General features: G+C 34.9%; 1 protein-coding gene across 1 annotated transcript in view; it reads left to right on the top strand.

The window, feature by feature from the left end:
* Positions 1-18,084, top strand: part of LOC106663319 (peroxidasin homolog) — a 74,997-nt gene extending 56,913 nt beyond the window's left edge. The window contains exon 2 of the mRNA XM_024229557.1: positions 14,075-18,084. Within this exon, the coding sequence (XP_024085325.1) occupies positions 14,117-15,967 (1,851 nt within the window). The 5' untranslated portion in view covers positions 14,075-14,116 and the 3' untranslated portion in view covers positions 15,968-18,084. The remainder of the gene's footprint in view (positions 1-14,074) is intronic.
* Positions 18,085-18,327: the final 243 nt, after the last annotated feature.

Raw genomic sequence — 18,327 nt, 5'->3', positions numbered from 1 at the left:
ACAATAAGCACGGTGAATATGAGAAGGATGACTATAGCCAGAAATTTGAGTTAACAAAGAGATGAGGAAGTATAAAAATTAGGATAATAAACAGTAAACAAAAAATATTTTTAAATAAAACGTTTTCAATAGCAAAGTTTTCAGATTTTATATTTCCTCCATAACACAAAGTTTGGATTATATTTAATAATATATTTACGAAATGCCAATTATTGGAATGTTTAAATTTGATTATATTGTATTCGTCCAGATAGTCAAACAATATTAAACCCGTCGATTTCTTTTCTTAATTATCTCCAAGAATCGGTCGAACATTTGTTACAAGGAGGGTAGCCGAGAGAGACCGTTCACGACCTAAAGTTTCACCCTAAGTAGATTGAGAGAGAAACCTTTGCTCGTGAGACTAAGATCTCTCCCTCGACCACAACTATTTGTTTAAGAGGGATTATTAACATCGGCTTTAAGCTGATAAACGGCTCATTTCTCAATCTGGTATAACATTTGTATGATCTATTTTTAAAGTATCGATCACATTCTATTAATTTAAATGACTTGATTTTTAATCTTGACCTTTTTATTAAATAATTTCTATTGCTGTTGATAACTTTGAGGAAAGTTTGCCAGTTTGGCTCATGATTAATGACAAAAAACTGCAGTTTTAAATTATTCGTGGCGTACAAATTTAAGTTTTGGCCTGTGGTCCAACAGTTTTGTAAACTTTCTCTGTGTTACCCCTTGATTACTGCTTATTAAGTTGTGTATTTAACATTTTTCTCTGATGACCCTTCATCCACGGTTTCCAAAAAAATATTGTACATCCTAACGTCAAATTTATTATTGAAATACTTAAAACCTTTATTAATTATGTTATTCAATCAATTTCTTTTGAAAATTATTTGATTTTAACTATTATTAACATTTTTATGTAGATATTTGAAAAAAAATGAAATCAGCTAAGATGGGTAAAAGGAGACGGCCCCTTACGGCCTTACTCACCGCAAAAAATATTTTGCTATTGCGCATTCTCCATTATTATATTAAGGTCAAGGCTTTTCATCCATTTTGTTAGGGTCTACAGCGTGTATCCCTTAGGCTTAGATTTTTGCTCGCTTAAGAGTACGTAGCCTGCATAGTCATCGGAGAACAAGTTCTGCTGTTTCTTCTTCTTCCCAGCATATGCCTCCGAAATCTCCAGTTTCCAGTCAACACTACTACCATAATGCTAGTGCTAGATTCTACCATAAATTCCTGCAATGAACCACTGATGAAATTTTTGTATGCCACTCTTCTGTACTTCAATTCCAAACAATTGAAGACATATTTTTAATCAATTTTCTGATGGATTTACGTTTTTTGCAATTTGGTATGCTGCAAAACGGATCAGCTAGGGTCCTCAGCGTGTATCTCTTAGGCCTAGACTTTTCTCGCTTAAGAGTACGTATACGGCATGGTCATCGGAGAACAAGTTCTGCTGTTTCTTCTTCTTCCCGGCATATGCCTCCGAAATCTCCAGTTTCCAGTCAACGGTACTACCATAATTCTAGTGTAGAAATGTGTGGTGATTACACATAAATTAAAGACATTTCTCTTGTCCGCTAACTTCAAAATAGCTTTCAAAAATTATAAAACAATTCAAATACTTTTTTCCAAAATTAAAGATCCCACACCAATAACAAATAAATCTGACGTAATCAACAAGATCAACTGTTTAAACTGCCCAGCAACTTACATCGGTCTTACATCCCAATATCTGGACAAGAGAGTAAAGCAACATATCTATGATTGCAAAAAACCTAAGCAAAATCCTACAGCACTCGCTACCCACCATCTTGAACACCAATACAATTTCGACTTCAAAAATCCAAAAGTATTACACACAGAACAAAACAAACATAAACGTAATTTCTTAGAAATGGTGTATATCAACAGAGATAAACACAGCATCAATTGCAGAACAGATACATGTAAACTCAGTCGCAGCTACGCCAATATCATTAATCAAATTCAATACAGATAACATACCTATATCATCACATTACATTCCACATTTTACTCCCTTCCCCTCCCCTTCAAAATCCAACGTATATTAACACAAAATAGCAAAATCTCACTGACACTCTCCACACGACACGCAAGAATGGCACAATTACACAGAAGACAAACACTTTGAGTGAGTAGAAATACTTTGATTGAATATATAACAAATATATTTTGCATTGTATAAATTCACTTTTCCACATCCAAAATGTAATTGTTATTTATTCAGATATCGTGAGATGCGGTCGGGTGTGATGTAGTTTTCAGAAAAACATTTTCTTTATGGTGCAACGTTTCGATGTTTATTGAGATCATCTTCAGGACCTGGGATTTACAAACGAGGTTTACATTTAACAAATACTGTAAACATGTAATTGCTATATGTAGACAAAGTTTGTAAATCCCAGGCCCTGAAGATGATCTCAATAAAGATCGAAACGTTAGCACGATAAAGAAAATGTTTTTCTGAAACCTACATACTTACATATTTCTAAACAACTTTTAGAATATATAATTAAGTAATATAGAATAGATAGATACTCTTTATTTAGAATATATAATATATCTTTTTTAATATATAATTGTAGAATAGTTTACATTTAAATCGTCTATCCACACTCCTTCAAGTATACCGAAAGATCATTTATAAATAAGTACTAATAGTATTGGCCAAAGGACCCAACCTTGTCTAAGCCACACCTTTTTTTTGGGGGGGGGGGGCAAAACACGACTTTGTCATCTTTCTCACCCAACCTGTTTATCACAATCAGCCCATTCACATAAATATATTTATCGAAATATCCTGCTTTCAAACGTGTATATGAATGGGTTTACAACTACATGCGTTGGGTGCTGAATTGAACTAGCTATTAACAGAATCCCATCCGGAGTAGAACCATGGTGGCTAGGTGTATAGGACCAGGTCTATCCCTTACTGCTATCACCCGGAGTGTGTGATTCTCGCGAATTGCCGTCAATTTATTGTAAGTTTCAAAGGCCGGAATTGCGGGAAGCGATAGGATCAAATCTGCACATGTTTGTGGGTATATACGAACATGTGTGGATTTGAGCCTAACAAATACAAAAGGATCTTTTCAAAACATGGCAAGGTTGACGACTTATCAGAAAGCAGAGTGTACAAATTTAATCAAAATCAGTGCGATATTAAAGGTATAGCAGGGGGGCCACGGTAGCCGAGTGGTTAAGGCTTCAGACTCTCGGGTAGTAGATCCCGCGGTCGTGGGTTCGATCCCCACCGTCGCCTCTGGACTTTTTCTGACGCCTAAGGGGACCGGTGGCCGCAATTGAAAGAAATTGACACGGCAGAAAATGAGTTTCTTGGATGGAAGAACACCGGTACAACGGGGGCTCATGTTTACATTTGTGGTAAAAAAAATAAATAAAAAAATAAAAAATAAAAAAAAACCGGCAGAGAAATTAACAATACAATTTAAGGGAAAGTGCTACAGTGTTATACAGTTTCAACAAATGGAGGGAAGTAGATTGGTTTAAGAAATTTAAAATAAAAAATATACAATTATACATGGAGATAAATGCATAGATTAAATAAGACAATATTTTTTTATTTACCTCCTATTTCAAACATGTACCTAAATAATAATTAATCTTTAAATTAAAATGATTTTCTTACAGTATTTATTCGGATAATATTTAATTGGGTGGCAATCAAAATTGAGCGGCATTAAACTAGATTCTCGTTTGAACTCGTTGGAACATTCTTACAATTCGTTACTTCATCAATCGAATGTGCTTTTGAGCTTTTAGTGCTTAAAATTCGGATCGTTGTAAACAACAAATCTGTGAGTAGAACTATCATTTACATAAAAGTGAATCTAAATACCCACCCCGCCTTCATCGTTTCTATTCTAGCCTGAAAATAGCCTAGCCTAAGAATTCCATTCAAACTTATTACTTAAATGCAATCCAAGCAAGGTCGACTAAGTCAATACGAAGGAAGTTTAATTATTTATTAATGTTCAACGGTTAAATCTATTGTAATTTCGACTGTTCCCCTTAAGCATGTCCTTAGGGTGGGTTTAGCAGGGCTGCAAACGTAAACCATTCGCCATGGGTAAACCTCAAACGTGGCAAGAGCACAATTAATCATGACGGTTCTACGGTTTTCCGAGCACTTGGAAAAACAACCAGCATGTTCTTTAATATTTCAAAATTATTTCTAATTAATGAATGAATAAATGTTTTTGCTGTTAGTTCTCCTCGTCCAATTTTTTCGAAGACTTTATCGGCGAAAAGAGTTTTATATTGTCAGTCCAATTTTGTCAAATTCAAAGGATTATTATACAAATCTGATATTTTGGTCAAATATTCATAAAAACTGACAACGACAGGGTCGATTTGCTTGAATAACGAGTTTTATGTAAATGTGTAAATGGACGTAAGGGAGAGTGCCTGAATAATAATTTACGCCTCCAAGTTATCGAAAGAATTGAACGAAACTGCAGAAATAGTGGACTTTTATGTATCCAAATTTCGTTAAAATTAATGAAAATACATGTAGTGATGATCTGCTCCCTCGTTTTTAACTTGCATCTCTTTATGATGGCCCCCTTCTATGTACTGAAAAGAATCTTCATTTTAGTGCGTAAGTTAGCGCTTGGATAAATCTTGAAACATTTCTTGAAAATATTTTGTATAGTCTTTTTTACATAAATCAGAGGCGCCCTCTAAAAAATATCCTTATTAAGAATCACCCAATATTAAACCGTGTTCGATAAAACTGTACAATTACTAAACATGAACCGGGATCTTCCTTGAATATACCGGTGAAAGTTAGTAGCAACCAGTCAAATTTTAATATCACAATTCGTCCCCAAATCCAAAAAATATTGTAAATTTATAATCGTGCGGAAATACGGAGACGCATTTAAGATTAAAATTGCGATGATCAAGATGTTCACGAGGTTCGAAAATATGTGACTTTTATGTTAATGCGTGTATCTGTCTGTCTGATAGTCGTCGAATAATTTAATTCCTTAATTTGGTGTTCTTAATATCTCATGATTTTATCAACAGTGTATTTCGTGAAACTTGAAGTATAAATGGTTGGTCGGTCTTCGATCTGTCTTCGAAATTTCAATGAAATCGTATTTAAGAACTTTTTACTCTAGATTTATCTATTTTCTTTTTAAACACTATTACGTACGCTCACTTCTATCGCTCCTCTCCCCAGAGGTTAATGAATCTCCTCGTATTCTTTGATCAATCTAAATTGGAGGGGTCAAATGAATAATGCGTGCAAAACAAAAGGATATATGATTATACAAATGTATTTTGATAACATAAAGGAACAGTTCCGTACCAAGAAAATTTTAAAAAAGGAAAGAAAAAGGCAACACTTACAAGCTTCAAAAATTAACGTAAAATGTTGTTTGCAAAGGGTATTTTTTTAACATAAAAAAAAGGACAAAAAAAATAATGTTTCGTTCGAGTCACTGGACTCCACCGAAATACAAATATATTTTGATAATATAAAGAAACAGTTCCATAGGAAGAACAGTTTTAAAAAAGGAAAGAAAAAGGCTACACTTACAAGCTTCAAAAATTAACGTAAAATATTATTTGCAAAGGGTATTTTTTTAACATAAAAAAGGACCAAAAAATAATGTTTTCGTTCGAGTCACTGTCCTCCACCGAAATACAAATAAGTGAAAGTTTCACTCTCCTGGAAGACGTGCTGTGTAGTCCCAGTTCCAATATCGGGTGACGTTGGAAGTAAACGAAGATGCCTCGCTCACGCAGTCCAGACTCCAATGTCGGGTGGCGTTGGTAGTAAAAGAAAAAAATGCCTCCTTACGATATTTGCAATAGGTTTGTTGTGAACTGTCGGCTGGCCAGCACAAAACTAAAACTTCTCGTCCGATCATCCTAATCAGAAGGTGGGGGTTATCTCTGATTGCGCCTTAACACTTTAAAAACTATTCTATCGCCAACCGATCAACACAATTTAAGTAAACTTGAAACAATTGTACTATAATGTTTTAAACACAAAATAAGAATTGAAAGTTTAAAAAAGTATAGACTTTTATAGACGAGAGGAGGCTATTTCCGATTTTCTTAATGATACTAAGTCGAAATGTAAAAAGATATTATACACGTCTCCGAGTGCACCTGCCAATGGGACCCAAGATGTGGGTTTTAGATGTATAGACATTTTTACTCACGAATATTCCGTATCTCGGTGTGGTCTGGATGAAAAAAACAAATTCAGTTGTTACTGCCAAGCTTTCTGTTTTATGGTCATCATCAGGGCGAATCAATCTGAACTATGTCTACAAATTGATATAGATAAGTTTTCAATAGATTTCAAATTTCTTTGAAGATCGACTCAGTCCGAACATTGACAACGACTCTAAAGCAAAAAAGTGGACTGTACCCTGTATATCTATTTTTTCCAGCATTGGTAACAACTGTCTTGCAATTGGCTAACATTTTTGACATTTTATACTAAAAAATTGTCATTAAAATCAGTGATACTCATCCGTATTCGCCCATTGTGAGATGAAAATATTAATCAATAATAAAGTGACAGATTTTCATTCCGGGCTTTTATGATCTGAATTTCAACGAAATCCAAGTCGTGTTAAATGTGTACTGACTATATTTCGTATTTAGCAGAAAGGAATAAAGTGAGAAATATGTTCAAATATGATTTTTTCTTTGGCAATCTAGGTAAATTAGGTTGTTATAAATGCTCTTGCCCATAATAATTTTAGTACAGTATATAAATACAAACATTTCATCGAAGATCTGACTGTTTTTGCTATGTATTTATTTTCGTAAACTGTAAGGAGAATTTAGAAAAAGAGAAATCGTGATTCCCGGACTTCTGTGAAAGTGAGAAAGTTGTCTTTTATATTGTGTACATTTATTTATGTTTTTCCACGTCTTGGAATATAATACGTTTGGTGATACAAAGTAAGGGACAAAATCAGAAATATAAAAAAAGTATGGAATTGCTTTATGTTCAATACCTCGACTTTCCCCAAACGTCAATAGTATTTTTCGAGGTTCCTCTCAGTCATTCATCGCCGTTGGCCTCTCTGAAATATCAACCATATCTTTTATAACTTTTTGAATGTATCACTTCCACTTCAATCTAATGTTGAAGTACTAACCAAACATTTATTGAGTTTTTAAAGGAACTTTTTGACAATCCACGTGTTATCTATCTTTGCATAGCGTAAAAGCACACTGGGCCTACCATTGGCACATTTTACAACTTTCCATTTCTTCTTTTCATTTTTATTTATTTCCTCTGCCATTTGAATATTTATAGGTTTATTATTTTCTTAACGAAGATCGGTGGTAATTTGTTCATTTAAGCGAAGAACGATGTTTAATTAAAACAATAAAAAGACATTCCTCTCAACTAAGTTTTTAATTTTACATTTGGCTAAGTCCAAAGAAAACACTTCTACAAAAACTTTTATTATATATATTACATCCTTAAAAGGATAGATATTACGCTAAAGAAATTAAACATTTCATCAATCAAAATTATTGGGTCGTATGCAGCGGCCCTGCATTCGAACCCGACATACTTACAAATGGGCTTTTTTCAAAAACGCTGGCTCCTCTGCTATTTCAAAAAAAATTCATTATAATTCCGGAGAAAATGTAACCTAAATTTGGTTTAATATTGGCCACTTGAATAAATGGCAAATATATACAATGAAATATTGTAGAAATAACAGTTGTACGTCCTTGTACCAGTTTGAATATAGGTCGAATAAATTGGTCATATTTTTGGAACGCCATTTCGATATCATTAGATTAATCTAGGTCTCTCTTTGCCCTCAGCCATGAAACTCTGTAGGTGGCAGAATTTATCTCGGTACGATATATTTTGTCTCTCCTCTGGGAAGAAATCCTCGCACACTGGTATTTATTCAGACGTGATGTTGTAAGACCAATTGTTAATAGAAAATATACAAATAACAATAATGAATTAAAAATTGTCAATTGTCGCATAATGACAAATCCATCGTCATAAAATATCGATAAAATTCAAAATATCTCTTATATTATTAGCATTTTCAATAACAATTTAATACAAACAGTGTAGTTTTTGTAATTTACAACTGTAATAAATAAATGTCTTATTTACACTATGTACAACATGATTTTTTATATGTTACACAAGGTTATCAGCCACTGGTCCTACTTTAATATTGTTGCTGCTCATTTTTACACTACACCAAGAAGGCCAATCCGTTTTCGTTGCTCGTTCGTTTTATTGTTATCCCCATTGTCTGACAGGATGTCCCTAATTCAATACCCAACGACTCTGGACTTCAATACCGATGTGCTAATTGCACGTAGTGCAGTCTGACTGTCCAAGTAAAACACTTTACTTCTGTTAGCAATAATTTACGTTTTAATATCCTTGGCACAGTGTTCAATAACTGTAGCCTTCTCTTGAAAGTCGGTGGCTTATTGCCGAAGGTTTATATTATAAGCACCACCTTCTCACCTGGCCATGGAGGCATCTGTAACCAGACATGTTCGACATTAACCGGGTCCCTTTCTTACAGGTTGCTCTACCCGGTATTAATTTGGAAATTTTAATCCAATCTAAATGTAATATTATTGTGCTTCTGGCGTTTCCCTGGTAGATTTGGAAGAACTTCCGAGGCAGAAATGGGTTTCGTCCCCATTGCCCCATGCACCGACCGCCCTTAGCTGTAATGTCTTTGCCCACCAAATCACTGATCCGTAGGATATCATGGATTTAATAACCGCTATCTGTGGTCATAAGGTCATCTTTGGGTTTAGTACAACTTTTCCCACAAATGCACCTCTTCCGATGTTTGATGATCTCTCTGATTTCTCTCTTGTATAATTTATATTTAATGGTTGATTCCATGAAAAGTCTGTGATGAAAAATAACTGCCAGCTATATCTCCTCTAGAGAAAGGAATTTCAACTTCATTTAGAACAAATAACTTAAATCCACCGAATAGGCTTTGGCTGGTAAAGGAACCACGATGGTTTTGTTAGGATTAATTGACTATCCTTCTTGTGTACACTGTTTCTTATGCTGTGACTACAAGCTAAAAAGAGACGAAAAGTTCCTACTCGTTATAATGTTAACACTTCCACCTCTGTCTGCTCTAGTATAGGTTAGATCCCTTCCACACATGGAAATTTATAACTGAGAAAATCCTGGTAGTTCCATTAAGTCCATATTGAATTTATTCTAACGTCCTATATAAGTCTTTTGTTAATCAGTGACCAGTCAAGTAGTCTAGCAAGTATTCTCCTATTAGTTCAAGCCTTTTTAGTCTGATATGAGCGTTCTGTTGCTTGTCCAGAAACATACCAAGTAACAAAATTTATACTCGTAGGGAAGAAAAATGCTGTCCATGTATAAGTAAGTAGTGTAATTCGTCAAAATGGATTAATTCCTTTTGGTTTATTTTTATGTTTCAATTTTTATACCACTTAGGATAGATAGATATATAGATAACATGCTTTATTTACATTAAAGAGAAGCATTACATAATATACAATATTAAAAGCATTTTACAGCATGGATGCTTATCCGTCTGTCGGAAGTTGGCTGTTCTTTTTCAGGCGAGCGAAAAATAAAAAATAAAAATAAACTATATAATAATGGTAATAATAGAAAACTATAAGTAAAAACTAAATTATAAAAACTAGCTGATTTTGGATACAAGTTAAACAATTATGACTCGGTATTATAATCGTACCTATATTGCCAGGCATGACGTGCATAGTGTGCTAGACCTTTCGACCTCTCCATATCCACGATATTTAACAGATCAAGCAGCTGAGACTTGGAAAGCGATTTATAACCTAGATACCGGTTACGGAGTTCAGACAGTATGGGATGCTGGGCAACAAAATGAAAGATATCTTCTCTAACCCTTAGGTTACAGAGCGTGCACAAGAAATTTCCGACGTCTTCCTTTCATGGCACAGAATTGAGGAACACTTGCTCGCATCTGAGTTTAAGAAGCCACCGAAGAGTCGAAAGTTTTATAGACCCACTAGCTTGAACATTTAGGTTAAAGATTTCCTTAGAGTGGTCTAGGGCCTTAAAGAGAAGATACCTGTTGGATACCTCATAACTCACACGATGTTGATCACGTAGTCTGCACAAAAGTTTCATGGTATAATTGGGCCAACTCGAGAGGTTTTCTAAACAAAAAGAAAAATCGTAACCATATTGAGAAGCTAAAGTATTCCATTGCCGAAACCAAGAACCATTAGATTTAATAACCTCGAGAGCAGTAATTTTGGAGATTCTGGCAACAGGGCCCTTAAGTACCCTTAAAACAAATGAAAAATGCAGGGAAAGCGTAAAAACGAAAATTTTATCCACTGCCGTCTCCATATAAAGCATATAGTTTGGAGTAGAATTAGGCAGCGAGAAGATCTTCCTAATAAAAAAACGTTGCATAATTTCTATCACTTCATAATCCCGGAACCCCCACACCTGGCCTGCATAACCCAAAATAGAACGGCACACTGCATTAAATACCTTGTACTTAGAATAAACCGGGATGAGATTCCAAAAAGTAACGCCATGTTCTATACAAAGCAACCTTCGCCACTGAAGCTTTGGATTTTTGATGAGGGGTAAAAGAGGATAGAATGACTATTTGAAGTCGTGAGATGCGGTCTGGTGTGACGTAGGTTTTAGAAAAACATTTTCCTTATCGTGCCAACGTTTCGATCTTTATTGAGATCATCTTCAGGGCCTGGGATTTACAAAAATTGTTTAAATTTAACAAATAAATGTAGGGTGTGGAAAAAAGTGAATGTACACAATGCAAAAAAATATTTTTTATATTCAATCAAAGTATTTAGTATCCATACACATGTATTTGTTAAATTTAAACGATCTCCGAATAATCTCATCGACTAACTGTCACTAATCTCCACACATTAGGATAGAATGTTGGAAAAGGATAGCTGTATCATCAGCAATATAGATGTAACAGTTTTACACTATAAGAACCATATCTTGGGTGTAAATTGAGTAGCTGAGTTGCATTATGGCACACATTTTATGAAAAAAAATTCAAGGTACCAAGATGAAAATTAAAATTGAACCAATCATTTAAATTTGTTTAGAAATCGTGAGATGCAATCTGGTGTGATGTAGGTTTCAGAAAAACATTTTCTTTATCGTGCCAACGTTTCGATCTTATTGAGATCATCTTCAGGGCCTGGGATTTACAAACAATGTTTNACAATGTTTGTAAATCCCAGGCCCTGAAGATGATCTCAATAAAGATCGAAACGTTGGCACGATAAAGAAAATGTTTTTCTGAAACCTACATCACAACAGACCGCATCTCACGATTTCTAAATAAATATCGATTAACGGTCACTAATCACCACACACAATAATTTAAATTTTCTTTTTGAGCGTTGTGAAGATCAAAATCATTGATAATCCACGGTTTCAAGGTCGGGAATATATGCTAATTGGGAGAGAATTTCGAATTCCAGTTAATTTCTAATTTAGAATATGAGGCCCTGCTCTGCCACGTTGAAAGGGGATAATTTTGCAGTTTAACAAGCTGCGTATTCGTCGGAAGGCGACAGCGTCGTGCTGAATTCAGTTTGGAATTCATTCCAAAATATCGTTCATTCATTGGCTAGTACGAAAAATCAAAACGACATTAAAACATCTACTGTTCAAGATCTTCAGTTCTAAATTGACCAAACAACGACTTTCTCCTTCATTTACATGATTTTCCCTGGTGTCCCGGATAGTAGAGTATTCGCTGTACTACTCTAATACAATTTACTTATATTATTTAGTGGGGAAGATCCCACACATCGTTTCAATTTCACCTTTCCCGATGACACATGAATACTGTTAAAGACATTTGATTTTCTAGAACACACGATATTATTATTCAAGGTGAGTTGGCGGTAAATGAATTCGTTCTCACAGAAATGTGTCACAAAAATGTTGATACTCTTTGCCATGAATTTTCCTACGAAATATCGACGACTTCAAGGTTTTCTCAGGGTTCTTACCTTGGCCCAATACTGATGAAAATTCTTTAACTATCTCCTTGATTCTTAACAGTCTTTCTTGGTCTTGGCCTTATCGTTTACAGTGAACTATTTAAGGTCATTTTCTCTGTTGATGACTGTCGTATTTTGGAGGATGATTTGCGTAAATTTTCAGATTGGTGCTAAAACAATGGACTTATTATTAATGTAGATAAGTGCCATGTAACTACCTTTAGTTGATCAAACTCTTAACTCTAGTTAGAATATATACAGTCAACGCATTTCTCGTGTTACCACAATGGTGTTTTTTGTTTTTTGTAGTAGCTGTGCTGCAGTGAGAGGAGAGTTGGCGTCTCCCGAAATAATCTTGAAAAAATTCATTTTTATAAAATTAATTCTTTTGGGTATATTACACACAACTTACTCGTTTATAATATAGAGATACATTTTATCCTAACAAGTCTTCAAAATATCCGTATTAATTAATTAAGGTTTTTAGTTGAGATAAAAAAGTCAATGGCACAATCGGGATTCGAACCCACGATCTTCGGCTTGATTCACCGCTGCTCTATTACTTGAGCTATCGTGACCTCGATCCGCTCGGACACCAACTTCCCATCTCAACCGCACCTTTTGAATTTTCCCTCCTTTTTGCCATTTTTCAAATGTGTAATCGGATTGGATTCTCGACGACAAATGAAATGTCCACGGAGAGCTTTAATGAAGTATAATTCATTTTAAATCATATTTACTAATTTCCTGGTCCGCTTGACCAATTAATATTGTAAGAGCGACGGCGTATCAAGCCGAAGATCTTGGGTTCGAATCCCGCTCGTGCCATTGACTTTTTTATCTCAACTAAAAACCTTAATTAATTGTAATATATTAATTGGTCAAGCGGACCACAAAATTAGTGAATTTAAATCCGTATTAATATTGAAACTGTGCAATTGGTTCTCTCCCATAAATTATTTCTCACCTCTCATTTTCATAATTCCTCATTATTACTCCAGTAAAATTTCAAGATTGACATTTTGGTATACTTATTACTATTGCCGACAGGGATAAACGGTGGATATGCTCGGCCTCTTGGGCTTTTCTCTTTTTCTACTCACCACAGAGGGGTTTTCGAGCAGGATAAAAAGATCGGTATTATTAAAGAACGAAAGAAATTCTGTCGTAGATATAGAGGGTAAAAAGAGAAAAAAAGAAATGGGAATTTACTATTGACAATCTGCCTTATAAGTACATATCTGTCGTCCGTGGATTACTTTAAATATACAGGACATACACAATTATTATATTACATTCTGTTATTACAAATTCCTGTTAAAATATTTTTGAAGTGAGTTTTAGTTTAAAAAATCAATAGTAAGACTGTAGTAATGGTTCATCATAGGAAAAACGCCTGCACATATTAATCATTTATACCCGGCTGGCCAATTAATTAGAGTATCTGAATCATATTTTCCAACTGGTTTTGGGTTCGAATCCTTGCATAACTCATGGAATTTTTCATTAAGGATAATATGCGAAAAGAATTTGTTAATGTCTTATGTCTTTGCATACTAACCAGAGAACGATGTTGATTAATGTTTTATGAACGGGAATAGATTGGAAATTCCAGTTGTGCCTTCGGGATTTGAATCCACGATCATGAGCCGACAAACTAAGAGTCCACTTGTCTGTAACACCAAACGGTTAGTTGGACGTTAACCCATACTGTATGAAATGAATTACTTCACTTTTTTTATTAATCATTGTAAATATTTTAAAATCAATGGAAAATCGAACAGCGGTACAAATAAATTAGTATTTAATTTTATGTTCATTTTTCCATTGGAATGTTTATCAATAACCAATTTAATATCAAATATTTGATCGTTAAATTTAAAAGTTTGGTGATGACGTGTGCTTGTTGAGTTATCAGAGATTTACAAAAAATAAAACAGTTCTATTTCCAAGGTGAGAATTATTTTTTTTAAATTTGTTACAGAGTTGCCCGATGGTGCACGGCATAAGTTCAAGATGACCAGAAATGATGTGGGCGGTTCGGGTGCTGTTGTTAGGAGTGGTGTGTCGTGAGGTGCTAGCTGCTCCCGACTGGACGGACTGTCCATCGACCTGCAGCTGCAAGTGGACTTCGGGGAAGAAATCTGCTCTTTGCCGCTATGCGGGATTCACGGCAATCCCAGATACGCTAGATTCTGACATGCAAGTCTTGGATTTGACTGGCAACGAAATCCCATTCCTCACAAAAGACGCATTTAAAAGTGTCGGTCTCCTCAACCTGCAGAGGATTTTTTTAAAAGGTGCTGGCGTTCGCGAGTTGCACAGTGACGCTTTCAAGAAGTTGACTATTCTCGTCGAAGTCGACTTATCAGACAATTTAATCGCAACATTGCATCAAAATACTTTTGCAGGAAACGATCGGTTAAAAGTACTGTATTTAAATGGTAATCCAATAACCGAACTAAAGCCGACTCAGTTTCCACACCTTCCACATTTAAAAACTCTTGAAATGCAACATTGCCAGATAACGGAAGTGAACAGAGACGCGTTCCTACATTTACCCGCTCTTGAATACCTTAACTTGAACGGAAATCGGCTAAAAAAGATTGCCGAGACTGTCTTTTTACCTTTATCCAAATTAAAAAGCCTATCGTTAGATGGCAACCCCTGGAAGTGTGACTGTGACCTTAGGGGTTTCAAAAATTGGTTGTTATCATCCAACTTGTACTCTCACCCTCTCGTGTGTACGGAGCCTAGCGCTCTCGTATCGAAGCACTGGCAAGATATAAAACCTTTGGAATTCGCTTGCCCGCCGGAAGTCTCCGTTTCAGACTCGATGCTCCAAGAAGAAACGGGCATGAACGTAACATTAAAATGCCGAGTCAGAGGCGATCCCGAACCGCACGTGTCCTGGCTTTTCAACGGGCACAGCATCGGTAACGGGACGTTACATAACCAGGATCAGATCTTGTTGATTGAAGAAGAAGACGGTGAGGTCAAAGCGGAAAAATGGAGTAGCTTGAGCATTATTAATGTGAGTGAAGCGGACGCTGGAGAATACACTTGTGTAGCTAAAAATATAAGAGGCCAAGCGGCCACGAACGTGTCGCTGTTACTTCCAGAAGTAGTAATTGCAACGACTGTCAGTAAAAACGAAAACTGGTTTGTATGGATAGTGTGGGCTACATCCTGCGCTGTCCTGATCGTGACGGCCGCTATAGCTTCATGCATCGTGATCAGAGTCCGACACAACAACGCTCGCTTCAGAAGAAAAAATAATTTAAAAACCACCACTAGTTATACTGAACAGGACAAAAAGTTGTTAGACGTCAGTATAACGACGACGGATCGCCAGACCGGCAGCTGTGAAGGACTTGGGTCTCAAACTGATATGGAATTTCTAGAGCATTCCCTACAATCCATCCCAGTGGAAATGTGCGATCAACCGGTTCACATAACGATCGAAAGCCACTCGGCAGAACCGGCCGTATCCGTTTACCAGCCCCCTCCGGAATTTTCGAGGAGCATACTACCCGCTGGTGCTTTTGGCAACATATTCATATCGGTCTCTGTCTCGCAGGAGCCGACTGTAGAATCTCCGAGATACCCGGACCTACTCGATCTGCCACACAGAAAAACTGTGGCTGTAGCTACAGACAACTCTTATTTCGCAACACTTCCACGTCAACCCCGTATCAAAGAAACCGAACCTGTTTTAAGGGTGAGACCTCAGTACGACAACATGGGCCCCAGGGTGACTGCAGCTGGAAGCTCAACGATATCTCTGCCTGATTCTGCAAATGCCGAAGAGGATATACCTCCTCCCCCACCCCCTCCAAATTGTACCCCTTTGACTGTCGAGTATGTCTCACTGTGAGTTATTTCAGTTATTTCGTCACTGCAACTTGCAAAGGTGTATTTGTTTGTTTTATTTAAAAAAAATCATCATAAATATTAAACTTTGAGTTTAACACTCTTTCCATGACCGTTTGACCGTATTAGAAATTTACTGTTTTCATTGTATATACAGTATCCAAATAAGGTGGGTCTTTCCATCTTTTTTGTTTCGACAAATATTTATCTTACACTTGACATTTTAATGCGTATAATTATATATGTAAAATTATGACATATTTAAATTCCATTTGTTCTGTATTTCTGTTTTAAAAGATCATTTCTAAACAACTCCAACTGCTCTCCATGGAATTATTACGATATATCAATAAAATCGCTAAAAATTTACGATTGTTTGTCTGTCTTATGAAAAGAATCTAGAATCTACTGCAATACTGCAAAAGAGTTTGCAAAAATTTAACGCATGTCTCGTAACATAGATAACACAGTTCAAGTATTAAAGAAGCATAATGGATATAAGAGTGCATTTGTGTTCAATTTCTAAGCAGTCTCATAAAATAGGAAACCATCGCTGATATATTCGGCATGTGGCCAAGCAACGAATTGAAATAGCAAATCTTTCAACTTGATTAGTCCCATATAATAAAACCAGTCTACCCAGAGCTTCTTCGAGAGTGAAAATTAAAACATATCTTTTTCATATTATAAAAACATTCTTCTAAAGCTGTATAAAAATAATAATAATGTTTAGTAGAATATTTTTCTAGGGCTTTTGTTGTATTATATAAGGCCTTTCTTCCGTAATAATTCCATCGATTGATTTGTTAAAAAATATAAAAACAAATAAAAAAGATATTTTGTGTTAATGTTTCAGTGTTCGATGTTAATTATCCAATACCTAAAACTGTGGGAGTGTTTTTTTTTTCAAAATATTAACATTTTTTGTTTGTTATTACTAATGAAAGCAATCATATTTCTTTATAAGAGCGTGGTAACTAGACTTTCTAGTTAAAATTAAAACATATATTTTTATATAAAAATTTCTTCCACACGTTTGTTTGATTTTTGGAGGTATGTCACCTGTATATAGTATATATATGTAGACCTGATCTTTACCCGCATATAGTTAATTATACATTGTCCTAATTGTACTATCAACGCACTATTGAAATTAATTTGTTATTTCCCTAATTAGGTTCAAGCGACGTTTATTATCACTAAGGGCAATTTCAGGTTTAAAACTGTCACAGCCCAAAACAGAAACGGAAATTAATTATTGTTTCATTCACATAAACATACGGCGGTGATTGAGCAAACAGTGTACGCTCAAATTAATTTTTCGAAAGGATCTAGGATAAAAGCCATTTGCTAATTACTGCATTTTTCATTTTTTTAATTTATTTTTTTTAAATTATTTATTTATTTATTTAATTTTTTTTAACGGTGAGAAATAAATTTTGAACTTCGCTCCCGCAGTTTTTCAAACATGGTTCGATGTGTGCACAATACGGTGTAAGAATGAAAATGATGTTAACATAGATATTACCGTTGTATATCAATGTTAAATTAGTTTATTAAATGGGAAATAGTAGTTACAATGAATTTTCTTCTACTCGTGTAGATTTTCACTTTTGTAAGATGGGAAGTAAACAATGAAACATGGAATTTTTATTTTAGTTTTATTTTTCGATTAAATTTGGGTTGAAGATAGAAAATTGAATATGAAGTGAGATAGCAGCACTGATAAATCACATTTTCTGTTCAACCACTGTAGAGTAATTTGGAGTCAATCAAATGATCACAAAGGGGCTATAAATTTCGTTTGAATTGAAATCATGTACAACCATTAAATGGTTTTAAAAACTTTTTTTAAAAAACTTCTAAATTTACACCAATTAGTAATTTCTTCATAAATGCCTATGCTTATTTAAATAAATAAAAATCAAACTGTTGAAAATTGTAAACCAAACATTGTTAAATATCTACGCATATCCAACTTTCGAACATTTCATTTGTTGTGGAATTTTTCTTATTACGTTAATGGTACCTGCTTAGTCATGCTGTAATGTTGTAATATTAAAAAACTATTAGTGTTTAGTTGTAGAAATATCTGTGTGTTATAAATATAAACATATATGTTATGTATATGCATATGGATATACATATACTTATATCTATATTTAGTAGCTGAAAGCAATTATTGTTTAATAAAATAAATATTTGAAGTAATTGTGTTTACGTTTAATCCTGAGGCAAATCGTTCATTAAAACTCAGGGCTAACAATTAGTTAGCATTGGAAGCAGATCGATTGAGCGGCTTGGACACATCCGCAGTTTGATCGTCACTGATCATCCTGGCACGACATTCCTGGAAGCTCAACC

This window comes from Cimex lectularius, unplaced genomic scaffold, assembly GCF_000648675.2.
Source record: "Cimex lectularius strain Harlan isolate CLEC.00 unplaced genomic scaffold, Clec_2.1 scaffold367, whole genome shotgun sequence".
NCBI classification, from domain to species: Eukaryota; Metazoa; Arthropoda; class Insecta; order Hemiptera; family Cimicidae; genus Cimex; species Cimex lectularius.
The sequence above is the reverse complement of the archived record's forward strand: the minus strand, read 5'-3'. Positions and strand labels throughout refer to the sequence as shown.